This window comes from Anopheles funestus, chromosome X (genome assembly GCF_943734845.2).
Source record: "Anopheles funestus chromosome X, idAnoFuneDA-416_04, whole genome shotgun sequence".
NCBI classification, from domain to species: domain Eukaryota; kingdom Metazoa; phylum Arthropoda; class Insecta; order Diptera; family Culicidae; genus Anopheles; species Anopheles funestus.
Window position 1 is genome coordinate 16786790 of NC_064597.1, and position 26245 is coordinate 16813034.

General features: G+C 37.2%; 6 protein-coding genes across 11 annotated transcripts in view; 2 read left to right on the forward strand and 4 right to left on the reverse strand.

Annotated features, from left to right (window-relative positions):
- LOC125765799 (synaptic vesicle glycoprotein 2B-like) overlaps window positions 1-17988 on the reverse strand; it is a 35474-nt gene extending 17486 nt beyond the window's left edge. Inside the window, exon 1 of the mRNA XM_049431476.1 lies at window positions 17977-17988. The gene's annotated coding sequence lies outside the window, so the exon portion shown is untranslated. The remainder of the gene's footprint in view (window positions 1-17976) is intronic.
- Window positions 469-5909, forward strand: LOC125764906 (aminopeptidase N-like). Of its 3 annotated transcripts, none has more exons than XM_049429650.1 (7): window positions 469-1435; window positions 1842-2266; window positions 2386-3200; window positions 3265-3910; window positions 3986-4589; window positions 4657-4934; window positions 5019-5909. In XM_049429650.1, exons 2-7 carry the CDS (start codon window positions 1976-1978, stop codon window positions 5757-5759), a joined length of 3375 nt encoding a protein of 1124 aa, XP_049285607.1. In that variant the 5' UTR covers window positions 469-1435; window positions 1842-1975; the 3' UTR covers window positions 5760-5909. The 3 variants fall into 3 exon arrangements, with proteins under 3 accessions (XP_049285607.1, XP_049285786.1, XP_049285694.1); XM_049429829.1 differs by having other exon boundaries at window positions 1431-1530; XM_049429737.1 differs by lacking the exon at window positions 469-1435 and having other exon boundaries at window positions 1442-2266.
- LOC125767162 (protein NATD1-like) lies at window positions 6007-6704 on the reverse strand. The gene is made up of 2 exons (XM_049433507.1): window positions 6234-6704; window positions 6007-6167 (listed from the first exon to the last, which is right to left on the reverse strand). Exons 1-2 carry the CDS (start codon window positions 6471-6473, stop codon window positions 6054-6056), a joined length of 354 nt encoding a protein of 117 aa, XP_049289464.1. The 5' UTR covers window positions 6474-6704; the 3' UTR covers window positions 6007-6053.
- Window positions 6925-8231, forward strand: LOC125766580 (uncharacterized Golgi apparatus membrane protein-like protein CG5021). Its single transcript, XM_049432730.1, has 4 exons — window positions 6925-7099; window positions 7164-7240; window positions 7308-7665; window positions 7986-8231. The coding sequence occupies exons 1-4, from the start codon at window positions 7088-7090 to the stop codon at window positions 8172-8174; spliced, it is 636 nt and encodes a 211-aa protein (XP_049288687.1). The 5' UTR covers window positions 6925-7087; the 3' UTR covers window positions 8175-8231.
- On the reverse strand, window positions 8635-18967 carry LOC125765055 (glutamate receptor ionotropic, NMDA 2B). Of its 2 annotated transcripts, none has more exons than XM_049429953.1 (5): window positions 18844-18967; window positions 15961-16478; window positions 14781-15013; window positions 14578-14697; window positions 8635-14345 (listed from the first exon to the last, which is right to left on the reverse strand). In XM_049429953.1, the coding sequence occupies exons 1-5, from the start codon at window positions 18861-18863 to the stop codon at window positions 11907-11909; spliced, it is 3330 nt and encodes a 1109-aa protein (XP_049285910.1). In that variant the 5' UTR covers window positions 18864-18967; the 3' UTR covers window positions 8635-11906. The 2 variants fall into 2 exon arrangements, with proteins under 2 accessions (XP_049285910.1, XP_049285990.1); XM_049430033.1 differs by lacking the exon at window positions 18844-18967 and adding an exon at window positions 18675-18836.
- A 3185-nt stretch (window positions 18968-22152) lies between these two features.
- On the reverse strand, window positions 22153-26216 carry LOC125766722 (ubiquitin-conjugating enzyme E2 H). 3 transcript variants are annotated; one of them, XM_049433013.1, is made up of 3 exons: window positions 26133-26216; window positions 25907-26009; window positions 22153-24374 (listed from the first exon to the last, which is right to left on the reverse strand). In XM_049433013.1, exon 3 carries the CDS (start codon window positions 24292-24294, stop codon window positions 23746-23748), a length of 549 nt encoding a protein of 182 aa, XP_049288970.1. In that variant the 5' UTR covers window positions 24295-24374; window positions 25907-26009; window positions 26133-26216; the 3' UTR covers window positions 22153-23745. The 3 variants fall into 3 exon arrangements, with proteins under 3 accessions (XP_049288970.1, XP_049288889.1, XP_049288872.1); XM_049432932.1 differs by having other exon boundaries at window positions 26093-26142; XM_049432915.1 differs by lacking the exon at window positions 26133-26216 and having other exon boundaries at window positions 25907-26126.
- Window positions 26217-26245: the final 29 nt, after the last annotated feature.

The window sequence follows — 26245 nt, forward strand, 5'->3', positions numbered from 1 at the left end:
ACGAATGCCTGAAAATAACAAACATATTTCATTAATAGCACATTGTGATCTCAAACAAAGCAACACACCTGGCAGTTACCTGAAAGGCAGGTTTTGCAGTGAATTGCGGGAGTAATAAAAATAAAATAAAGTTCTGTGGAAATAACGATAAGCGCACCAATGCTGTTTTTCTATGTTCACTATGACATCTTCTACACTATGATGTCGTGTTAGAAATGTACGCAATATTCCATACAGTCCCACAGGCCTACACGAACACACAAAAACCTTGCGCCACCAACGTGCTTTCGCAGGAAACCATATACAATCGGAATCGATCAGATCTCTAATTTTGTTGGACACTCCCCATTCAGCTGTGGATCTATAACGTTGCATCCGGTACGATTGTTAGACAGGTGAGGGTGAGGTGAATCTGTGCATATATTCACCAGTGTTAACCTTGCAGATGGGAAGCAACAGGTATCAAAATGATTTAACAGCCAAAAAAAAAAATGTTAGAAGAGGCAACTTTGTGTAAAGCAGAAGGGCTACTTTTAGTTGATCGTCCATCGCTGTTCCCCTAGTAGAGCATGGCCTCTATAGCGTGTGTTTAATTGGGTCATTATAAAATACGCATCATCGCGAAAGCTTTTAATATCTGCAGATTATTTCATACTACCAACACATGAGACTAATGAATTAAACAGTGAAGGTTGTTGTGGATCGTGGCACTAATCCAATCTTAATGAATGGTGAAATGAAAGAAGTTACAAAAGAGCTAATGTTCAGAGAAAGCACACAAAACATCAATAAGTGCTGACGTTGTTGAAAATCTCTTGTTGATAAAAAAAGCAGTGCATACACGATACACGATCCGGTCCCGGGTCACGGTGATGCTGCGTGTTGGGTCGTGCCCGACACAAACCCAACCATCCCTAACCCGCCTCTATCTCATTCGATCCGAGATCAACAGATTTGGCGACGCATATACTTTAGGGTCTGTCGCACAAGTGTAATGATATTTGCATTGTGATAAGCCACTGCAGCTCTCGCTTTTATAATCGGGAGGGGACAGGGTAACAAAAAGAACAATACTTCATTGTAGTGCTTACGGCAACACCTGCCCCTCCATCTAGCAAGTGTGCAAGGTGGTCATCTGAGCCGTAACGAAGAGACGCAGCGCGACCGAAACTCGCAACAGGAGCAAGCAGGAGCGGCAATACCATTGAACGCCGATGACAAAAGACACGAAATGAAGCGAAACGAAGCGTGGCAAGCGCGGATTGTCATCTATCTAGAATGAAGTGATCGCAGCACTGGTGGCTAGTCTCTGTGTCGAACCCGGTATACGGTTGCTGCTACCTTCGTGTGTGCACACGTTTTCGGTTTCGGAGTTTAGTAACGCTTTAGGACGTTGCCGACTGCGCACTTGTGTCGGACAAACGGATGCCACATGGTAAGTGAGTGGTGCTGGAATTATCGTTAGTTTGCGAGCAGAATGGAGATCTTCCGTGTCCTGCTGCAATAGCAATCGAGTGTAAACAAAGGATGGTACGCCAAAACAATCTGTAACCGGTATAGTTTACACTAGGCGAGCGAAGCAACTTAAAAATCAACGGCAAAGTGTTATTTGTAAAAAAAAAATGATATAGTAGTGTGATCTTGAACCATGTTGACGGGAACAATAATATCGGGCGCGTTTTGAAATCTTGTAAAACGAGTTAGCGCAAAACATAAAAATTCAGAATCTGAATTAACCCACGCGCCCCACCATATCACGTGTTATTACTGTTTTTTTTTGTTACATTTGTTTTTCCGTGTTTTTTTATCTTACTCTTTTTTTTCTTCTCTGGCTTTTAAAGTGGCACCCATTCCAACAGCACACCATCAACACTAACGCTCTCTATCGACGGATTCCAGTTGTTGTTGTTGTTCTTGCATCTTTCCAGTTTCGTACTGGCCAAATATCGTACAAAGCAGAAGTAGAATAACTGCCATGAATCTTAACGAGTGGGATCGCAAGAAGATCTACCGCCACGCCAGCCATCAACCTCCGACGCAACACCTGTACAGCCCGTACGGTCAACCGCACCATCATCATCAGGGAGACGCGTCCGAGTATGCATTTACCGCTGGGTCACCGGTTGAAGACGGGAACATCGAGTATGAGCGTAAAGGCGGATGTTTCGTGTCGATCTGCCGCGGCATCAGTATCGCCGTGCTGATATTTGTGTTTATCTTCTTCATGGCGTTTACGATATTTTTCAGCACAAAATATGCTTATGAGGTGGGTTTTTTATGAAGGTGCCACAACCTCCTTCTTCGCATTTGGTTGTGTGAGGAGGACGTTTTGTGCGTGTGTATTTGTGGCGGATTTAAAATAGCTGCTTACGTTATTTTCGACAGCACAAGCCAAATCTGACACTGGAGGACTTCCTCAATCACCGGGCGTATTTAATCGACAAGCGGGCTCGCATTCCGAAGCACGTAATACCGAAGCATTACAGGCTGTTCATACATCCCGTGTTCAATGAAACGGATCACCCGTTCAGCTACACCGGTATCGTCTGGGTGACGGTAACGTCCAAAAAGCCGAACAACAAACGCATCGAGCTGAATGTGAAGAACCTGAAGATACGGTTAGAAAACGTAACCGTACTGAAGAGTATCCGTCTCACCAATAACGACTTTGACGAGGATCTTGATTGGGACCTGAGCGAGGAAGATTTGTACTCGTTGCCGAGGTTAAACCGACGTCGAAAGAGGCGTCAAGTTGGGCAAGATCCAGAAGATCCTGTAACGCTACTACCGACTCATCATCCTTCACATGACGTACGCGAAGAGTTGTTGGACGGAAAGGAAAACGAAGGCGATGAGAAGGAAGATGAGTCCGAGGACGAGGTGACGGAAAGGATCGGACGGGTTGGCCCCAACGGTACGGTTATCGATGAGGGTGGTCCGAATAGTAGTAGCGTGGAAAATGCTACCATTATCGATAAATCCAAATTCTATCATCATCCAGTATTTCCGGCTGATGATTTTGTCACGATTAAAATATTGGATATCGAGTTCGACGAGTCCAACGAAAAGATGATCATCTTTCTTGGTACGGAAATGAAGAAGGACATCTACTATATCGTGAAGGTGAACTTTTTCGGCAATATGACCAATGATAAGGGGCTCTACTACACGCATTATGAGGATGATGCACCTAACCACAGGTAGGTTTAACAAACATTCAGACAAGTGACGCTACGCGGGGTTAGTAATCCGTTTCTTGTTCAGACACTTTGCAGCGACCGTACTGGAACCGAACAATGCCCGACGGTTGTACCCATGCATGGACGATCACAACTTCCGGTCACCGTTCGAGTTGAACATTGCGCGGAAAAGTGACATGAACACGGCATCGAGTATGAACCTGGAAATGTCCGAGCCGATGGAAACAGGTGACATTGTGGTGGATACGTACAATACCACCGATATGGTGCGGGCGTCTGAGATTGGTTTCGTTGTGACGGATATGGTACCGGAGCAGTACCGAATAACGAGCAGGGTGAGCCTGCTGGCATTCACTCGCACGCGATACGACGAAAACATCAAGAACGCGACGAGCGTCTTTTCGCGTGTGTTACAGATCTACGAACAGTATCTGGGCGTACCGTTTCCGTACGAGGTGATCCGGTACGTGACGATCCCGAACATTGACCATACGACGTACGAGATTAAGGAGGGTATGGTGTTGTCGAGTGAGAAGCGCTTGATTAAATCGTCCGATTATTTTCCACCGTTGGATAAGAGCATCAGCCGGGAGGTGGCGAACGAGCTTGCCAAGCTGTTTATCCACAAGCTAGCGGATTACAAAAATAAGGAAACGTACTGGTTGCATGAATCGATACCGCTGTATCTGGAGGCATTGGCATTGCGCAATGTACGTGATGGTATCGATCGAGGACGAATGAGTTTTCCGTTCTAATGAGTTTATCTTTGCTTGTTAACTTTCCAGATGACTACCACGAATTCGACGACACTGGATGATTTCCTGTTGGAAGGTCGGTTGCGTTCGATGCGCGAGGAAATGAACACCAAAACATCCGCACTGAACATCTTCACCAACCACTGGGAGGAGGATACACACTTCGAGCTGGTCAAGTACAAAGGATTAAGTGTGTTGCGCATGATGAACTACACGCTCGGACAGCGAACGTTTGATCACTTTATACGGGAATATTTCCGATACCGGATGGAGAGTGAATCGATCGATGTGATCGATATACTGAACAATGGTGGTGAGGGTGTAAGTCGTACGGACAGTGTGTTCCACAGCTTCCTGCACAGTTGGAGCAGCCTGGAGAAGTATCCAATTATCAATATCAAACGAAACAATGCGACGGGCGTATTTGAGCTGCGCCAGATTCCGCTACCGTTCGAGGAAGAGCCGGCAGAACAGCTGTGGACCGTGCCAGTAACGTTTATAAACGACACAAACCAGCGCCTGTTCGTGGAAAAGGTACGCTGGTTGACGGATGGTGAAAATCTGCTTACGGTCAAGTCGGATTGTAAAGCACCCAACAGTAGCTCTTGGATCATAGTGAACCCGAGCGGCATCGGTAGGTTTTGTTAATTGGAGACGTGCGGAGTAGGTGTTAAAAAGTGGCTCGTTATCACTCGTTGCAGGTTATTATCGAGTTAATTATGAACCGTCCCATTGGATTAAGCTGGCCCTCGTGCTAAATGGTAACTTCCACTATCTGCCGTACACGACGCTTGCAATTATAGTGGACGATGCACTCAATCTGGCCCGATTGGGTTTACTGAACTACTCGATTGCATTTAATGTGGTTTCGTTTTTGAAGCAAAACAACGAACACTATCAACCGTGGAAGCTAGCACTAAATAATTTGGAATTTGTATATCATGCCACGGAGGATCTGCCCAGCTTCCGGCATATTGAGGTAACAAACACGTGTCACTACCATTTTATATTCTCTTTTCACTTTACGTCAAACTATTCTATTGTATCTTATATCATTTCCCAGCGGTTCTTGGAGTACCTCATACTGGAGAAATATGAAGAGATTCAGCACAATAACGATACTACCTATTACAATCCCTTGATCAAAGAGCTGATCGTTCAGTGGGCCTGTAAACTCGGTGTCACTTCCTGCATCGAACAGCACAAAGTTCTGTTTCAAGCAATTTTCTACAATCAAACCTTGTCGCCGTTCGTGCTACGGGAGGAGAAACTTCTTCGTATTTTGTGCACCACCATCAAGTACAGTGGTCTGTCCGAGTGGAAGAAGGTTGAGCAGCAGTACCTCGAGACAACCGACATCAACTATCAGCGTATCCTCATTAAAAGCCTCGGTTGCACCAGGGAGATAAGCATGATCAAACGTTACCTAGAGCTGCTGAAGCATCCCCATTTCAGCATGTACAGCAAAGAAATTCTCACCTCGGTGAGCGAGAACAAGGTCGCATTGAAGTACACGCTAGACTTTCTCTTCAACGAGTGGATCGATGTGCGTCAGTATCTGACGCTGTACGATATTTCGATTTTGCTGCGCAGCATCTCGAACATGAACGAGTTTAAGATGTACGAGCAGATCTTCTTCCGCTACTCGTACACGTTCCAGACGATGGATAAGGAAATTCTCAAGCGAATGCGTGACATTATCATCAAGCTAATGGTATGGCGGAATGAGATAGCACCAGTCATTGAGTTCGAGCCGTTTGACTTTAGCAAGGAAGCAGCAAACCGGGACGCCATGTACCTGTGACAGGTTGCGCCGTAGTTGTAGGTTAGCTAATAGTATACTATTCGTTACATTTGTTGAACGTCGTTTGGTATTAAATGCGCGTATTATGTGAGACTTAGCATATGCATATGTGAAACGGTCTGTGCCAATAAAGGGTAGCAGTATAGGAAATGAAGAGACAATGGTTGTTTCAAACTTACCCCGAATGAATCCAATAGAATAATCAGCTCGTTTCGTCCATGTCTTTCGAGTACATAAACGACCGATGTAAATCATTTCATTCTTTTATTCTGCACTGCTACTGCATAAAGCAATTCATTTCGTTACGTAAGGCTTATACGTTGACTCATTGTCTTTGAAATATTTGACCGCAAAGTCACATTCCAGCTTGACCATCATCCGCTTCTCTATGGCATATTGAAAAGCCGTCTATAGCGTGGAAGAGAATAAGAAAATTACCATCATATATGCTTGGTGCAAGATCTTTTTGCTTACCTCTACTAGCTTTTTACCCAATCCTTTGCCTTTGCCAGCGTCCGGCACATAGGTATGCTCCAGGCTGATAATGTTACCATTACGGTCCTCGGAATATTGAAGATATGCCTCATCATTCTTGCCCAGATCAATCACAAATTTCTTTCGCTTGAAATCATTTTTAACCGCTGCCACTGTACAGTACATGCGGTTCGCACTAATACCCGATGCTATTAGCCTGGCAGATAGCAAACAGGACATAATTATTGAGGTTTAGTTAATGTTTCGCACGAGAACAAGAGGTGTTAATAGGAATACCGCCAGAACCGGTATACAAACAATGTCAATAGAAAACAGCTGCTTCCCGATATGCGCTAATGTTTGGGACCGAAGGATTTTGCGTATATCGAGTACGTGTTGACATATGCAAATTACTTGTATAAATCGGCATATTTGGGTTTGCGTGTGTATTTGTTTAAAAATTATTTTGAATATTATTTTGAAGTTATTTAATTTTTATTACTTCAATAGGTTGGATTTCTAAATTAAAAGACTTTGTACTCAATATAATTTTATTTTACATCAATACGGCTGTTCTACCTGAATAAAAAAAATTAATAAATAATAATTTTATTTTATATTTATATGTATATTTAACTTGGCCAGCAGTGTCACATGTTGCGCTGTATACCTTGATCAAACTGTCAAGCTGAATCGTGATAAACAATTGTCAAATAGCACGAAGGCAGATTTCGCGTTAAAAAATCTGTATGTTTACGTGCAGTATAAGCCATCGTTCGTTCGATTATTGAATTTGTGAGACTTTTAGCCGTGTTTTAGTTATCGCTTAATACTAAAACAATTGTTTGCATTTCATGGCTGCTTCGGTAAACCTTTTCTTTTACTACTGTTCCAGTTATTATATTGTTAACATGATATTGCTTTTGACAGGCTCCTTTGCTGGAAGAAACTGTTCCATTCGATGAAGATGACGGTAATTATGAAGAAAGGTTGGCAAATCGAGTTGTGTAAGTTATAACTAATTTCACATGATAACTTAAAGGTTCATCTCTAATGTTTTGTTCTCTCCCTCAGCCATCCCTACGTAACATTTTTCCACATCGCTTTCCGGTCGGCTGCAGTAATAACATACTTGTTTTGTGGTTGGTTTAGTGACAGTTTTATAACAAGCTTTGTTTTCGTGGTTCTCTTGTTGTCGGCCGATTTTTGGACAGTGAAAAACATTACCGGCCGCCTACTAGTTGGCCTACGTTGGTGGAACTACGTGGACGATAATGGAGTTTCGCATTGGATATTCGAATCAAAAGATGAAACTCATTCGAAAATTAATAGCCTTGAGAAACGAGTATTCTGGATCGCGCTCATGGCAAGTCCAATCATATGGGCGTTTTTCTTCATTGTTGCTTTGTTTGGGCTCAAATTCAAGTGGTTGGTACGTATATGTTAACAATATATTATGATGCATGCTATGGGTCAAGGGTTAAGGTTTATGTTAGTGCTTTATTGCCAATCTCTACTTATAACAAGTCCTTCGCAATGGTTGTCTTGAAGTCGAATGTTGAATCTCGGAAGTTGAATATCTAGTATGATAGGAACATAATCAGAATAGCTTTTATGTGACAAAGACTGCTTACGATTTTATAGTTGAATGTCTTAAATTATATTATATTAAGAACCCGAATATAATTTCCAAAGTAAAATTAATTTAAATATCCATCTAATCTCTATTTGTCTAATGTTTTCCCATTACAGCTTCTAGTTCTTATAGCACTTGTTCTGAATGGAGCAAATCTTTATGGATATATAAAATGTAACTTTGGATCTACAGCTAACATAAGCACCAGTACAACTGATTTCGTAAAAAGTCAAGTTTTGAAAAACGCAGTAAATTTCATGGCTTCTTCAAACAAAAAAGATGTTGCTAGCAACGTTAAAATTTAACATTCAGCTACTACCAAGTAAAAAAAAAACACTGTATAAGTAACATGATAAATTGTCGCAAACTACACATTTAATATGAAACATTATTTTGTTCAACTGTCATATTAATGTTATAAATTACCAATATGTTCCAATAAAGATAGTAAACCATTACGCAACGAAGAATTTGTTTCTAAATTAATTGTATAATTTGTATAATTGTATAATCTTGACTTGATCATGAGATCTTTCCTGTAGAATTTTAAATAAACTAACTATTGGATCATAAATGAATGGATCGAATACGTTATGAAACGAATACGGACGTGATTAAATTAATGTTTGCTTTATGAATACGTTAAATGCATATCTCTATACAATATTGTTTTCTCATTTCAAGTCAAAAGCAGAATATGTGCTTGTAACTTTCGTCAGCAGAATGGATAGTACGATTCAAAGACTTTGTAACAGCTAGACATCGTTTCAAAAAATAACAACCATTGTCATAACAGTTTTATTCCACATATCAACAATTATCATTACAAATAATGGACTTAATCTAAATAAAATCTTAAACCATTCCGGCAATTAAATCTATAAAAGATAACCATATATTGCTAATTCTTACCCGCACATCTTCCACGTGAGCGCCTTAAAATTAAAATGTTTAAAAACAGTATTGTTTTTTTTTGCAAGATTAAAACAAATGCAGTACCATAAATATGATCCTTACACATTTTGCTTGAATACCATATTGATGTTAAAATACGATACATTTTTGCTTCTATCAACAGAATTGTATAAAATAGTCGATAGTTATACTTTGGCAAATTGCATGAAAAAAAATTTCCAAATACACACACTTGCCTAAGACGAAATTGGCTTGTAAGCAATGTATTCAATTCAGAACGTGTCGTGCTGGCAATACGGCTTAAGCCTTCATACTAAAATGAACAACCAATTAAATACATACACTTGCCCGTTTTTAAATGATAACTACATTTTTGTAATATTCGAATATTTTGAAGAAATTATTTTTTGAGGAACAGGCAGGAATAATCCGGATGTTAGGAGATCTATTCCTAATTACAAACATTTATATATCGCTTACGTGGCTAGTCCTTTTAATGTTACAATTGCTCAAATGAACATAAGTCATTCTGAATAGTAATTAGTGCAATCTAAATAATAGTTCATTTTTAATGCTGATTTTAACGAACGTTTGCTGCTCACTTCAAGTGCCTGCTGAAACGATTATTTCAATTTATTATACTAAATGAGATTTTTGGCATTTAAGGTTTGGCATTTAAAGTTTAAAGTTATATTAAACTAACGTTAAGGATAGTTTAAAGTTATATTTAAACTTCCATCTGTTGAACTAATCTGCAATATAAGTGAAAAAAGGGTTAATATCGCATTCACTCATTCCGGGGTTAAGGAATGTAGTCTGTTTTAATAGAGGAAATCATATGATTTTTGTGTTGAGACAGTTGATTGACATTTTCTGTTGATGGTGGCCTATCATTTGCAAATCTTTCTTTTGATTTCATTTCTTATATTTGCTTCGCCAATTTCGGTACCGTTTTTCACGTATCAATAAAGCAAATGCTATCTGTTTTCAAGGCAGTTATGTAGATTTGTTATCGTTCTTAAAATATATTGAAATATCCTCTATGTTTCATATATTACGTTACTGTAAGTTATAGTTCTGTTTTAGATGTATACAATTTGTAGTTATTATTTGTTCTTGATATTTTACTCCAACAACATATTATATATAAGTTTTGTTTAATAGTGTTATTTTTACTGTTCGAGGTTAATTATTGGTTGTTTAATTATTTTTCTTTTTTTTAAATCACTTAACGTTAAATTAAATACATAAAGTTTGAGAAAACAAAATTCCTTCGTTACATTTGTGCTTGTTTACGTGTTCAAAAATGTGTTATGGTTTTACATTTATGTTTTCGCATTGAAACAAGCCATATATTACAAATTCACCATATTTTACGTACCACACTTACTTTACCAACTTACTTTTGCTACAATTAGGCCATTGCTTATTATACTTCGTAATTCATTTAAGGATATAAATTTTCCATACTAATCGCTTATAAATCTATTGTTTGAAATCTTTCATTGACCAGTTCCTTGGTTTGCTTTAAGTCGTGCTTTTGAATACTTTTTAATGTTTTAATGTTGTGGATTGTAATTCCAAATATTCACGGTGTTTTTTTCGATAATATGTTTAAAACTGGATGATGGCATCGAGACCAGAATTATTTGGCATAATGTTTATTCTGTTTATAAACAGTATCAGTCAGGACGAGCATATTAGAATTTTGAGCAATAATAACAATAACAATAATGAGCAATAATAACAACTTTCAAGCATTCTTTAAATCAAATGTTGAAACGAAATTATATACACAGTTAGATAACCAAACTACTGTGTTAATTCAACTGTTTTTCCTCAAAAGTACTGCATACATTTATTTTCTTTACTATTTTTTAGACAGGAGGATTTATATACCATGCACTTCATGTTGTTGAAAGTCATCGCTACACAAACTCCTTTAAGTAACAAAAATCATGATTTGCCATTAATGTATGTTACTCTTTTTCATCAGTTCTTGATTATCGTATTTTCCCATGTATAAGAAACTCTTACAAGTTGTACAAGAGATCGTTTGCATTTTTAGACAAAGAATAATGTTGAAAAAAGGTAAATAATAGATAAATAATAAAAGCCGAAAATCATTCCCGATTTCGTTATTGTGATGAATCAGAACGGCTTACTCCCTTGCATATGAGCAAACAAATTGAGCAAAAAGTGGTTATACGCGGGAAGACACGATAATTTTTTACCTCTTTACTTTAATGTATATTCAACTAAACAATGATACCTTCTTCACAAACAAGACTACAAAGTTAAAAACGTGTTAACTCGCGAGAAAAAAATTGTAAATGGCACGATTGTGTAAAAATTTACGCCATTTTTATATTTCATGCATGAGAACGGCTCGCATGATTTTTTAATGCAATATAATTAATGTATGTACAATAAAGTGACAAGCGTGAATACTAGTTTGAGTGTTTAACTAAAAAAAAAATAATTTGATCAACAAACCATTGGTAGGAATTATAAACAACGTATCACACGATACTCGATTTACTTTAAAATTCTTGTTACGCTTATACGAGACTGTACTGAACTTACACTTTACACTCCTGGTCGTAAACAACAGACGAGGTAATACATCTCATCTTATTGGTTCATCGTTTTTGTTTTGTTTTGAAATAATTTCTGTTAGAGAACAACCTTACAATAACTGAATGACCTGCAGGGGATGAATTCATTAAACTGTCTGCAAAATTAAATATGTTTAAGAATTTACATACATTCTTCGCCATAGCTATACGACTATACAGCTTTATAGTTAGTGTATATCGGTTGCATAATTTTGTTATAAATAAAAAAGCATTTAATAAATGCTTAAATGCTATAGGAATCTGAAAAGAATATTCCAGATTAAATCAGGGGTTTAGTATCACAAAAGAAGAAAAGAAAAACAATCGTAAGGCTTCTCATGATATTCATCAAACTAAATCACATATAACATATAGGAAAGTTGAAGAAATAAGAGCTACAAAACACTTTAGGTACACAAAGTGGTTTAAAATGTTAGCTTTCTAACTCAATGCATTAAAGATCTCTTTTATGGGCTTTAAAGAGATCTAACTTTCTTTTTCAGTTTACAATACCGTTTCCATCTCGGCAATCTCCGTCTTATATGACCAACGATAAAGATCTTGTGCGCTTCCACCGAGGCTTAAATTGCCGAACAGATGTGATTGTTGACAAACGTCAATAATTTGCCCACGCGTGCTAGCCGATCCCGTGATGCCAATTATATCGCTGGTGGATCCCATTTTCAGCTGCGGAGGTTTTATACCGTGAGCCTGCATCGTTTTCTCAAGATGCTGGTTGCGCAACCGACTCATATCGAGCTCATGCTTTACTTTCCAAAGATGTGTATCGCAAATCGGATCATTACATCTGTGACGGCGTAGTATTTCCGTTGCTTCATACACTGCACCACGAAACGTGAGCGATTTGCCCATACTAAGCGATATTAGAGCACAGCAACCTCCACGATCTTTTTTTGCCAACCGTTTGCGGAAATATTTAAAGTAAAGATGTTCTAGCAAAAGTAGCAATGCGGCAAGCAAAATGCCAGCCATCAGCAAGAGAAATGCGGATAAAAACTGCTCAAGTGCTAGCGGATCGGAAGATTTGTGTTCCTGCTTCCCTGGTCGACAGGTACCAGTCATCCAGAAGCGGCGAAGCCGTTCAAGATCACCGTTTGCACGGAACTCTAAAAGCCTTTTGTTAAACATGCCGACATACTTGGAGTTCCGACTAAATGCCAAACCATAGCCAGTCATTGCATACCATTGGCCAACAGTGAGTAATCTGCAATCCTCATCTTGCTGCACGAGGTAATCGAGAACAGTTCCATCATAAATGAACGCATCAAGTACGCCGCTGAGTACGGCCGTCACACCATCTGCCACACTCGATCGATTGTACTGTTTCATGTAATAGTGCATTTCTTTAAAATATTTCGATATCGTTGAATCAGTGTGACTCCATGGAATAGTACCAAACTTGATTGTTGGCTTATGTGAGAATGGATGCGAGAGACGCGAGTCATCCAAACCCGTAAATTCGTGAAACTCTTCCCGCGTTATCATGAACGCTGCCAAATTAGCAGTATAGATAGCGAGAAACACTACTGCAAACATAGCCCATACATTAGTCATAAAGCGTGAGGTAAATCCACGCGGTGAATCTACATGTACCGCCGCTTGGAAAAGAACGGCCCACACTAACCAATATGTACGGAACAATGAAAAGCGGTACGGAGTGGATTGTCCGTTTTGTAAAACGGTTTTCATATCGTAACCACTGGGTGACAGCCATTCGAAGAGAAATATCATAAATGTAGCAGCCTGAATGGCGAAAATTCCCACCAACATCCAAGAAGCAGTATCGAACGGTTCGAGAAAAGCAGTGGGCGATATGATACCAGTACGTTTCGCCACTACAATAGCAATTCCTGTTTCCATAAATGGTTCGCTAAAATCCACGACCGCTTCACGTTCCGCATTGATCATTAACGAAGTTAGAACCATGTCCGTTTTACGATTGACTAACTCATGTATCAAACCATTCCACTTACCGTTTTCCAATGTCCCCCATTTGCCATCCTCAACGCGTACCAACTCGTAGGTGAACCCGAGCTCTTCTGCAAATTTCTCCAACAGATCTATACAAAAACCACTACAGCATTGGTAAAACGAACCATTCTTGTGTGCCTGGCCCATATCGATATCAGTCATCTCATGGTCTGCTGCCACGCGGCATAGGACACCACGATCCATCAAGCACTTGCCGCTAACAGGATCAGCTGGAGATAGATTGATGTAGGGTGCCTCTTCCAAGAACGTTATTTTCAAATGAAACTTTTCTGGCACACCTTGCGGTGGTGTATGCGAATTGCCGGGCCATGCGATATCACGAATATCCAGTTTTTGCTGTTGCCATGATTTCCACACACCGATTTCTTCCCATACTAATCCTTTGCTGTTGACGCTCGGTCGCAGATTCATTATCTTCAACTCGGCAGACTTTAAGTCACCATCAGCGGTAAACTCGATGTTAGGTTTGTTGGATTCACTTTCCAGCGAAACGTTACGTAGATATTTGAAAAATACTTCACCACTGTCCCACCGACCCCGACCTTGATCTTCACAGGAAAGCTGATGCGTATCCAATCGTCGTCCAGTATTTTTCACGTCATTTAAGTAGTACTCCACACCGTAAGCGTACACACGAATAGCAGTCGCTATTTCGTTGACCAGTGCTCCAGAGGACGTGTCAAAGTGAACGCCTAGCATACCGACAGGGAACTGAGGATGCGTTTGGGTATTTTCGATCACGCTTTGCGTGACAACCCATACATAATTTTCACCAGTTATTTGCAGCTCCTCGGCGGCGTGTAGAATTTCTATCGCTTCACTTTTAGTGCAGTAAAGCAGCATAACGCGTGCCTCACTATTTACCAACTCCAGTAGATCACTTGGCCGTGTTACGATTATCGAATTAAGTATTGTAAACTTAAAATGATCCTTTTCAAAGAGACAAAAGAAATGTAAGATAATTAGTACATGGTTTTATTTGCATGAAAAAAAGGATGGCCATAACTATCAATTTAATTTTTTCTCATTTATCGCTGGAAAAATTTTGTGGAGTTTTTATGGAAATTGTAAATTGCAATCTTCATTGCACAGCTGCTACTGCGCATAATTTATGTTATTTTGTTTCGTTTCGTTTAATAAGAATTTTTCAAATTGCACTCACCATTGCCGCTACTTGTTCACGAACAGCCTGAACGAAATCATCGTGACCAGCAATTTGTGACGTTACAACGGAAAACTGATGCCATTTGTAACGTTCCAATATACTTAGCATAGCAGCACTCTAGAGAGAGAGAGAGAGAGAACATCCAGATCAGTGAATATTATTAACACTGAATAGAAGAAAAGGAAAAATGTAATATTTACTTGATGCTCTATGCTAGGGGCAAGTTGAAGCTGCAATGCTGATTGTGAAGCACGACGTTCAAGTCCAGAGTTATCAGCATTCCATGAAATTACCGGAATGCCTAGATACCCAGCCAGTTGTAAGAAGTATTGTGCAGAAGCGGTACTCCGGCCGTACGATTCATAATTCATCATGTAAAGGATGGCAGTTACATTAGCATGCAGAAACTCTTTACACAGAGTATTAAGAATAGCTGTAAGATATAAGAAAGTTCTTGTAAGTAAAATATTGTGTGAAAGTATTGAAAATGTAATGAATTCTTTTATTTTATTTTTCATTCATTATTCAAACTATTGTTCTTCATGTTCGAACGTAACGACCTGTTAATTAATGGCATCTATAAATAACTTCGTGGAATAATTTGTACCATGCTATGCAGTTAGTCCTTGCTATGGTTCAGTCTATGAACAGTGTGGTTGTAAAGCAAAGAACATGTTAGTACTTTACAGTGCTTAAATGACAATTTAATTTGTCATTAGGAAAAGTCATTAATTCGCAAATATTTTTTAACATTTCAATGCAAGGTTGGATTTTTTTGCCTTAAAGCCAACTCCACATGTAGTGGTCGATATAAAGAACAGAAAAAACGCTGGAGTTCTTTTAAAAGGCGTAATTATCCACTTTTACTGATTGTTATCATTTATGGAAAGTCAGAATTTGCATTCTATAAGGCTATAACATCTTGAGGATATAGAGTGAGAAAAGAATTTATCATAGAAATTCATTTTAATTTGGTCTTGTAACAATGTAATTTTTGTGAGGATGTGTCAAAACCTAAGTTGCTTAGTACGCGAAATTGCAAACCTGTTACATTTCAATCATAGAGAATTAATAAATTTAATTGTTTCTGTCCTGGTCGTAAATGGATATTTCATAATTAACAGACAAAATAAGTAAATAAATGTTTCTTCAGCCATCAATCGAAATCTGTTTCAAATCTTAGAATTAAAATTTGAAGAATTTCGAATAAGATGAAAAATTTGCAATAGAGTCAAGCCTTTTTTTTGTTTATGAGAGAATTTTATCTCTCGATGCCAGAGAAATATTACTTGTATTTTTAGTCGATTGTAAGCCAATCATTCTCTCGTGTCCATTTGTGGTACAACTCTTCTTGATGATTCTAGATTGGTATGAAATTACCTGTTGGGCTAGGAGTCAACGACATCATGTCGAAATGTATGTTGGAAGTTTGAAATTCATGATCCTTGAGGAAGGTCAGCTTAGAGCCGCGTCCTTTTTGCAGCCCTTGAACAGCTGAATTTATTGATCGTAGATATTCTCTTCTACCGAAGTTTGTGTGAGGTACCAATAGCCCAATATTTAGTTGATGTTCCGCTGAGTTACGTATTCCGGGACCATTTCCCGATAATCGACTTGACGTACCGCCACCTACACCACTAGCCGTACCACTATTGATGCTAACTCTGCTATTGGTACCACCTCCGCCAGGTCCGGCTGCATTTGCACTTGCACTTCCTATCGATCCACTGTTTGTGCCGACTGCATTGGTTTGCGAGTTTCCAACACTTATACCACTGCCACTTCGTCCACTGTTTGCCTTATAGCTTTTCGATGCCACCAAATCAATATAGCAAAATAATAGCAAATATATGATGGCGATATAACGGGCAGTCAATAAGAACATTTTTGCGAGCACCCTGTGTGAAGGAAGTAAGAAACATTAAGACAAAAAAATTAATACAAAGACAATTTTACACAAAGATTTAAAAAAAGATAACATAAAGGCAATTATGAACAAACTAAATAAGAACAAAAAACAAGATGGAGATTTCCATTGATGTCATCTACCGAAACTTTCCTTTTGTGATTACAAAAAAAAACTATCAAGATCTGCATCAAATTCATCAACATTTTTTCACCGGAATAAGAATAAAGATTAGCACTTTAACGTAAACAAAATTTACGGGAAGCTAGCAAGCTAGCTACAAGCTAGCAAAGTCAACAGCGATGAAATAAGTTTAACCTTAATAAATGTGATGATTGGCTTATAAAGCTATTTAAGCGTCTCTCAAAGATCCTCAACGTTAACTCAATAAAGTAAGATCACTGCCTACAACACAGTTTGACGACGCAGTGGGTATCATAAAGGAAACGAAACCAATCATCGTCTCCTAAACTGCGAAGATCTAAAAGAATACGTGATGGATCAACGAAAACTAATATGGGGTGAATTTATTAAAACTTTTTTAATTTAATAGGCATTATTATGAATGATAAGGATTAGATATTGCATATCAATCTTCGAATGACAAAAGCACACCGATTTAACTAATGCTGCTAAAACAATTGTACTTGAATAGGAGGTCTAGGATCTCTCAAAAAGCATTCTTTATCGTTATATTAATAAAGTTTTTTCTGCCAATAACACAACATTAGCGAGCTTTAATTAAATTACGCTTGATGGAGATTATGGAGATAATTGGGCTTTCAACCCTCCTGAAGAGCCAGTGTAGATGTCAACAAGTTATCTGCAACTTTTCATACAGCAGTATAACGGTTCCGTTTGCGCCTGTAAGAGCATAACCAACATAATGATCTGGTCAACTGCTTCAGCAGTCCTTAATATCATAGAGAATTATTTGAGGAATATAAGATCAACTGGTCAAACGAAGATGGGGAAGTTGCTGTCTGAAAAGTGTGTCTAAATAATTTTATGGAAGTGAAGAGTCGTCAAGAAAGACGTACTGATTACTAATTCATCCCATTTTCATCGAAATCTGTGCATTTTAGACGACATTCTGCATTAAACATCTAAGAAGGGCTATCATTATGGAACCCTTTTTGGCCACTGGCATGATCTCGGGGGGATTCCTTTCTGAACTTAATCATCATCTTCGCCTCGCTCGAGAGGAAATGAAGGATTTTGACGAAGTTGGTGAGTTATATTATCGTGCAATCGAATGGGATTGGTCAGGCGTTGATGAGCCGCTCATGTCATTCAAATGACACCAGACAACTTAATCCATAAAATCTTTCTACTAATCAAAAATTCAGTTCCATAAAAACTGTTGTATATCTATTTTGAAAATTTACTACCAATGTTGATATCGGTAAAAATTAAATAATTTAAGATTTAAACTAGAAATACAACAAATTGTAGTTGACACTTAGTTTTTGTCACACTTTTTGTGACACTTGTAGTTTTTCTGTAGAAAATAAAGAAATACACAATGAACTGAACCGGTTTAGCAAAAGTTTACATATGATGCACATTCCAAATAAAATTCATAGCCTGATCAAGGCAACACTGTCTAAACCACTATTCTGTTATTTTCCCTTTTGGTATTTATACCCTCTCTCTACCAATATCAGCTTCAAACAAAATATGCACCTCACTCTCACGTTATAAATGTTGCACCTTTTTGGTTTGTTTTGGTTTGTTTGTTTTTTTTTCTTGCTACAATACTTAAATACTGTAAATGAAGCTGAAATTCTGAATATTTGCATTCATATTTGATTGATTTTTGAAAGTTGCTGATAGATGACAACCATGAATGTAATTTTATTTTTCCATTTCGCAGACTCGGACAGTTGCTCAGTTGCTTATATGATGTTATCGTCAGTAGGGCGGATCCTTGATACTTTCAAATGCTCTTCTGGTTTGCATGGATTATTTTAAAACTGCAAATCACTAAACCATCACAACTACTCGAGCTTTTCTACGTTTGGTTATTGTCTAATTGTACACTTTTCATTCAATTCACGTGAGTGTTTATCTGGTCGTAAATGTTTGCACATATTTCATTAGCTAATAACGCAATCATCGTTAGATGTTATTCAATTAACAGTAAGCACACATATTTAGCGTCAAACATAATGCACAAAAGAATTACTTGTATATTCCCCAGTCATAACTCTACACAATGCAAACTCGCGTCTGATTCACTAACAGGTTAAAGGCTTTGGACCGACGATATCTTAGTTTTGAGTTTAGGTTGCCCAGATGCTACAAACTAACTTTCGCGAATATGTGCTTATTTGGCCACAAATACATATACTTACTGTTTGCTTTTGCTTATCATGCCACAGCCACTGCCTAACCTATCATGGTATGAGTGTGCGCACGCATTATTTTCCTAATATGCAGCGTTGGATTTCCTTTCGTCCTGTTTCATAACTCCGGCAACAGAGAACAGAGAGCATTAACTACTAGTGATAGTACCAGAACGTGACAGCTAGTGAAAGAGAGAGATAGGGAAAAGAAAAGAGTAATAGATGGAATAAGAGAGACCTATTTATTGGAGAAAATCCAGATCAATCTTAGCAGCAGCAGCAGAATTTCATATGAAACACTATTGAACGAATGCTCACATTAACAATTTTAACTGTTCCATAATTTATGTGTGTCAGCTGTATTTGTTTGCTATTTCAACATAAGTTTTTCTTGTACACTAACAACATAAAAATTGGATAATATTAATTTTCTAATGATGATGAACTATGCACGTTTTAAGAAAAATTTGTTTCTTTTCATATGTATTTGCGACTGACTAACCTTGATGCTCATTTTTTTAAAGTCTCATAGAAAATGTTTAATGCAATTCATTCTTTCTTCTGGATTTCGTTGATTTTATTTTTTACTTTAGCTGAATAGATAGTGTACGTGAGCGGAGCTGGAGGAGATTTTGCTGTTTTTGTCAAATAAAAAATTATACTCGTAAATGGAACAAAGCATCATTCTCATTTAGTATTTGTTAATTAAATATTAAATTCGCCATAGGAGAGATAATTCTCACAAATTTCAGTAACGTGTAGCCATTAGATCTCTTAACTAAATTTTTTGTAACCTTGTTTGCGTAAAAAAAATCAGATACGTAACGCACAGGATGTTTGTACCTATTACACAAAGGTAGCAGGGTAGCAGAGTAAGGCGAGAGCGACTGATCGTAAAGTAACTTCATCCTTTCGAGGCAGGTGTATAAAAAATCCAATCTGAACCGTTCTTTCGTAGCCAATAGTTTGACTACTTGACTACGTGGTAAAAATAAGTCTGGTATGACGGCAATGGCCTGTATAACCTTTGATATTACGCCAAAAATAATAGACTGAACCAAATATACATTGTAATTTTGCATTACAATGGTAATGGTTAGTAAATCCTAACGAGTAGGTGAAACGCATATTACCGACCGGATTCCTCGTGCAGTTGTTACAAAAACTATCGAAGAACACAATTCCTATTCGTTGCAGTAGACTAATAACATCTACTGTACAGTAATAACTCTCGCCAATACCACACGTCGTTCGAGATTCATATGAATGTCTCTTTTAAAAAGATTCAATAAGCATAAAGTACAAAGCGTTTATACTAAATACTAATATGATGGTGTATGTGATAAACGGCGCCGATTTCACACGTCAGGACCGGGTATTAAATCTCATCCGAACCGACCCCCGTAGCAAGGACTGACTATCCGACTACGTGATAAAAATAAGTCTAGTGAGCCATAAATGGCACGCGTTAATTTATATGTCGTTACGCCATAAAGAAGAAGATGATCAGGGGTACAGCCAACGTTACTATTTGTTACACAGAAGGGAGAGGGAATTTAAATGTATGTTACGTAACATAAAATAAGATACTAAAATTCTGGATTTTTAATGTATGCGTGAGCCAGCTTTAGAACTGATGATTAATAGTGTGAGTAAGTAGTATAAAAAGTGAAATATTGTTCGTCTCTTTCCTTTCGTAAATTTCCCTCGGATCGTCCGATAAAAAACCATCCAAAAAAAATTATTCTTCGAAACTAAGAGAGCATCGATGGAGGAAGGTAAAACTCTCTTCTACCTTCTAGCCACTATTCTAGTATATCGTATAGCTCGTCTTTTTCCGCATGTTATCATCGATCATAATTTAGTTATACGGCATTGTTTGAAATAAAAAAAATCATCGATCAGGATTAGATATGATCTAGTTTTGGTGATCGATAGAACGGGTTGATCGGATGAAGGGGAAATAATCCTTCTTTTTTTTCAATCCATTCGACCAACACTAATAATTGTATTATCTTATAAGTTTCTGTTGTAAACGGCAGTCTTGAAGCATCTTAAGAAGTGAAATTAAAATCTTAATTAAAGACAAAACAAAAAGAGGAATTAATATCAGAAAACGACAAGATTACTGCCGGCAAATGTGGTCTAAGCCGGATACAAGTTGCAACTAAGCCACATAATGATGTTGATAAGCCATGTTGTAATAAAAACAACGTGAACGAAGCATTTCTGGAACGATTTTTTCGTCAGCTAAATGTGTTGTATTTCCTTTTTGTGACTCTGTAAGTTAGATGCTATGGCCATCCATTTTAAGCTGTTCTTATCTTTAATTTACCCGTATTTCGATATTCAGTTCATTGCCCGGTGGTGTAAGTGATAGCGGGTCAGTCAGTTTTGGCTATGAAGGAACAGTCCGACAATGAGTATGGCACTGCACCACCACTTACGAAATACTTTATTTATAGTAAAAATCGGATTCTGAAAGTTGTTTTGTTTATCGATATACAAAATACATTTAATAACAAAGTTTATTCACTTTCTTTAAAACAAAAAACGAACACAGTTACACACGTAAATTACTGTTTCGAAACAAGAACTAAACGGGGTGAATAGAACTAAACACAAATTAACTTCTTTTCTTAAAACTACTGTAGTAAATGGTAAAATAGGATATAAATGTACGGCTATAAACATGATCTTTAAGTTGTGTCACGTCTATCAACATTACGCGTAGTATTGTTAAACAAGATTTTGTTTTATTTCCATATTTTATATAATTGACCATTCCATTTGGTCATTCAGATGCAAAGATACAACTAATCGAAATTTTTTAATTTGAATAATCATAACAATGAAAAGCACTATTAGAGTTACAATAATTGTTTTATGGTTTACAGAAAAATAGTGAATAATAAACCTGCAACAGCAACAGTAATTGAAAGAAATGACAACAATTATTTGTTTAACTTTTTTTTAAATGACAACAATAATTTGTTAAACCGAAACATTGATGAAAATCAGTGGTAAAACTTACAACACAGGACAAGTGTGTACAAAATAGATGTACGTCGTGTGCGCTGAAACGTTTTTTTTCCTAGGGAGCGATAACCAGGAAGGAATAAAAACAAAAAAATCTCGCGATCAAAGAGCGCCAATATATGTGCTCTTAACATTTTTAATCGCTTTTCGCCAAATGTGGTACGCTCTATTTTATGTCGTTGGAGAGCGACCGCCTGGCTTTTATGTCATGGAATATTTCAAGGTTTCATTTTTCACTCAGCATCTTGATTATATGCATTTTAAAGGTAAAGCATTGAGTTGGCTTAATTAAAAAAGGTTATTTATTAAATCAATTTAATAAACTTGGAAAATTTCCTGTCCCTCGATTAAGCACATAATACTAAATTACTTATTTGTTAAATACTAGCACTTTTTACATGTAACTGTTATATGGAAACACGAGTTTTGTAAGTAATAAACAAACTCACACTGCTAGATATCAAAGTTCTTACCGGTTGGTGCGGAGTGAAAACCTGCAATATTTGAAGCTTTGCGTAAGTAGCATTTAATTGTGTCATGTGCCATTTAATTTAATCATTTAAGATGTTTTTTGGGAGCAAGGACTGACTATCCTGCTACGTGGTAAAATAAGTCTTGATACGGCCTGAGCGTTCTTAAGAAGCAAAAAAAGGTATTTATCTGATGGTTTCATTAAACTGTTAATTACAAATAAATTTTCATCTCATTGGAATCATACCACAATCGTCTTTCGAAGTTATTGAAGCAACATTTACGAATGATTAGAAAATTGTATAATCATACAGAGTACAGTCGGTACCGCGCATGATAACGATAAGACTGACTGTATCGATAGGACTGCCTAGGCTTAGAACAGTGACTGTAATTTTGAGAAAATGGAAGTCAAATTGATTGGTAATCAATCTTAGTAACATCAAATAATCAATGGGACAGTGAAATACAAATAGGGCCAGAACTATAAAAAGATATATGAAGATCTTTCGTAAGCGCCAAGAAAGCAATAGGACAATCACTTAAAAAAGTATGAGGCAATAAAGAAATTAAATAACTGCCCTATCGGTAAACGAAAGAGTTCACATATGCCCAAAGCTTTTTTAAACCAACAATCAACATCAGTGAAACAACACAATACGTTATTGTTAAAAGTCAAGTTAGCAAATTACAAAATACGTGGCATAAACTAAGTTTCAATGAAAATAATGAGATTTCTGAAACTTTGAAATATTGAACCATACATATATATACATGACAGTTTTACCAGCTTAAATACGTTTTTTTTTGGAATATTAGTCCAAAACACAAAAAGATCAAATTTACTGTTGATTATTCAATAAGAAAATGATATCAAAACAAATTAATGCACACATATATGAAATCCTATCTCAAAACTATGACTTATCTCTGCTGTAATAATTGATATTATAATTAATGTTTAAAAAAGAAAGTTTTTTATGTTGTCCTTGTTGTGATTACTTATTGAACCACAGATCTTCATTTATAATTTCAACGCTCTGCTAGATTTATTTTTTATTACCAAAAGCGCAGTATATACTGCAATATTGCTGGGAAATAACTATGAATTTGACATTTAAGCTAATTAGGAGATAACACAATCGTATGGAAATTTGTTTTTTTGATGGTTTGGAATTTTACGCAAGTCTATCGAACTGAACATCGAAATGAATTTCAGTTTTGACAAATTTCCAGCATTGCTTGATCGAAACACAATTCAAACTTGAGGTAAATATAATATCAGAACATAGAACCCTTTCACACAAAGCTGTATGATTGCCTGATTTGAAAAAATAGCGACTTCTCAAGACAATTTACATTACTAACACTTCTACTCGTCTGCTGTAGATAGAGCCGTCGTTATAATTCCATATCCTGCGCCTCGTCTTCGCTGAAATCGGACATGCTGCTTTCACTATCAGAACTTTCGGCTGGTTCTTGTTCTCGGAGTGCTTCTTCTGTTGCATATCTACGAACATAATCAGCCACTTTCTTACGATACTCTTCCGGTTTGTGTAGATACATGGCAGCTGCGTCACCATTAAGCGGATCTACTGGATTTGGATAAGTGAGTAGCTGAGGCAGGAAAGACTCAAATATGTTCGATAGATCATACAAAGCCGTCCAGGCCTGATTTATCACATCAAGACAAACTGTGCCAGATACTTCATCGATATTTGGATGATAAATTTTGTTGATAAATCCAATGCTAGGTGATTTGAACGGGTAATGCTCCGGTAGATGAACACGCACTTTCCATACACCACCTTCGTATGGTGTGCCTGATGGACCAAAAAATTTTACACAAAACTCGTTTAATCCACCGAGAATTGTGACTTCATGTTTGCTTTCAATCAATTTTATTACATCCGTATCCATACGGCGCTTGCCTGCGCTTGGAGAAGACATTTTATTTCACTAATAGTTGTAAATAACGATTGTTCAGATAAGGTAGTTTCGATAATCCGAATCGTTGTGTTCTGCTATACCTGAAATTTAAAGAAAAACAAAATAATAAATGTTAGTTTTAGTGTTCATCTTCACGATCGACAGTTGACGATTGGACATATGACCAAGGAAAAATACATAAATAGAACTAAAAGTATATTTCGTTAGAGTGTATCGATTATTTTCGAAAACATCTTTCGATTAGCGATTTTGATGTGCTTGAGCCTTGAATTGCTTCATCATTCATTCAGTCATTAAAATCAAATACTTATAAATAAGCAATGTAATACTATGTATACATGACTATGCATCTCCTACCGGGCGTGGGGAGGTGGGCAATTTAGTGAATTAGTATGACCTGCTAATGTAGCAGTAGAACAATTTCACACAAGGGCACAAGCACAAGGGCAACACATTTTTGAATGCAATTAAATATTTCAACTATTACAAGTGATTGAAACATCCATCTCAGACGGTGTACGTGTTTAGCGACATAAAACATCAATGCCGTGGAACGAACATGTACAAGAGCTAGGTTCCCCATTAATCCACAGGCTGAACAAGGTGCAGTTTCATACAGGTTTCTGTTCTTATCGACAAGCTCAGCTTTTTTTGTAAGGAACCGCATAAAGTCATACTGATTGAAAAATACATGCAATGATACATGAGGATTGATTACTTTATTTTGTTGTTATTGTAGTTTGCACTCCAACCGTGCAGGACTTGCAGGCTTCCCCTATCGTTTTTACCTACATCGTCAGTCCTGCTAAGGGTAGAACGTTTCGAATAGGATCTTATACTGATCCTATGGTGTATAAGATCGGCTCCGATAACACTACACAATAGGCCGACCAATAGAATTATTCAGGAACTTATTAGCACCCAATAAGCTTTCATAATTGATACACTTTCATGCAGTTAATACCGTTTCGTAGTTAGATAAACAAACCTACACCTGTGGCAAAAGCATACAAAACAGAGTAGTTTTTTTTATTTTTTGCAAGTGACAGGAATATTTCATACATATTTGCACTGAATAAGACGTTGGTCGTTTACTTGTATTAAGTAAAACGGAATTTTCCTTCACATTCAGCAAGATTGCAATGGGTGATTAGATGATCGTAAACTATCCCTAAAATCTTTAAACCATAGCGACTATTGTTGCATTCTATCTGCTAACAATGCACTGCTATGTCCAATGCAAACAAAGGCTTACCGTACGATACAAATTCATTGGCACTATCAATGGCTCTGACGTTTTTAAACATGCAAATGATAGCTACAACTTTCGTTATACAATAAGATATTAGCGAATGAAATCTCAACATTTCGTTTCAGGCAGGAATTCTGTTTATTTACTGTCAATGATCTATCGTGCTCAACAGACTGGGTTTTGTGTTGCAAATACGCATTAGTTATTTGTTTTGAATACACAAATTGTTTTCCTCTAGTACGTCAAAAACATATGTAATCTATTGTAATCCATCACAGAAATAAAAAAAAGAACAAGATGAATGATGTTTTGAAACAGTTTTTACTATATATTATTATCACTACTGTTTGATTTTTTTACCTTTCACGAACTACCACTAATCAATGGGTACATTAAATCTCGCTTTGCACGAACCAGGAGGTAAACTATAAAAGCTTACTGATACTTTTTCTGCTCTGCAACACTAAAAATAGCAATAACACAAATATTACAGTTGAATAACTAGATTCTCTGTTAAAATTCGAATAATGATGAGAAAATCATCACCACGAATATTTGCCATTAGAGCATACACAATGAAACCTACCAATTTACAGGAGCAAAAAATTTAATATAATAATCGTTTATCCGTGCCCGAATAATAGAATATCAACGGATCACGCCGATTCATGAATCAACAAAACAATGCAGGGGCTATAG

Coding starts and splice junctions, on each gene's coding strand:
- LOC125764906 (XM_049429650.1), top strand. CDS start 1,976: ATGAATCTTAACGAGTGGGATCGCAAGAAGATCTACCGCCACGCCAGC. Junction 3,201..3,264: donor GATGATGCACCTAACCACAG/GTAGGTTTAACA, acceptor TTTCTTGTTCAG/ACACTTTGCAGCGACCGTAC. Junction 3,911..3,985: donor AGGCATTGGCATTGCGCAAT/GTACGTGATGGT, acceptor TTAACTTTCCAG/ATGACTACCACGAATTCGAC.
- LOC125767162 (XM_049433507.1), bottom strand. CDS start 6,473: ATGTCCTGTTTGCTATCTGCCAGGCTAATAGCATCGGGTATTAGTGCG. Junction 6,168..6,233: donor TGGGTAAAAAGCTAGTAGAG/GTAAGCAAAAAG, acceptor TCCACGCTATAG/ACGGCTTTTCAATATGCCAT.
- LOC125766580 (XM_049432730.1), top strand. Junction 7,241..7,307: donor AGGTTGGCAAATCGAGTTGT/GTAAGTTATAAC, acceptor TCTCTCCCTCAG/CCATCCCTACGTAACATTTT. Junction 7,666..7,985: donor GGCTCAAATTCAAGTGGTTG/GTACGTATATGT, acceptor TTCCCATTACAG/CTTCTAGTTCTTATAGCACT.
- LOC125765055 (XM_049429953.1), bottom strand. CDS start 18,863: ATGATAAGCAAAAGCAAACA. Junction 16,479..18,843: donor ATGATAAGCAAAAGCAAACA/GTAAGTATATGT, acceptor TCCTTCACACAG/GGTGCTCGCAAAAATGTTCT. Junction 15,014..15,960: donor GTTGACTCCTAGCCCAACAG/GTAATTTCATAC, acceptor TATATCTTACAG/CTATTCTTAATACTCTGTGT.
- LOC125766722 (XM_049433013.1), bottom strand. CDS start 24,294: ATGTCTTCTCCAAGCGCAGGCAAGCGCCGTATGGATACGGATGTAATA.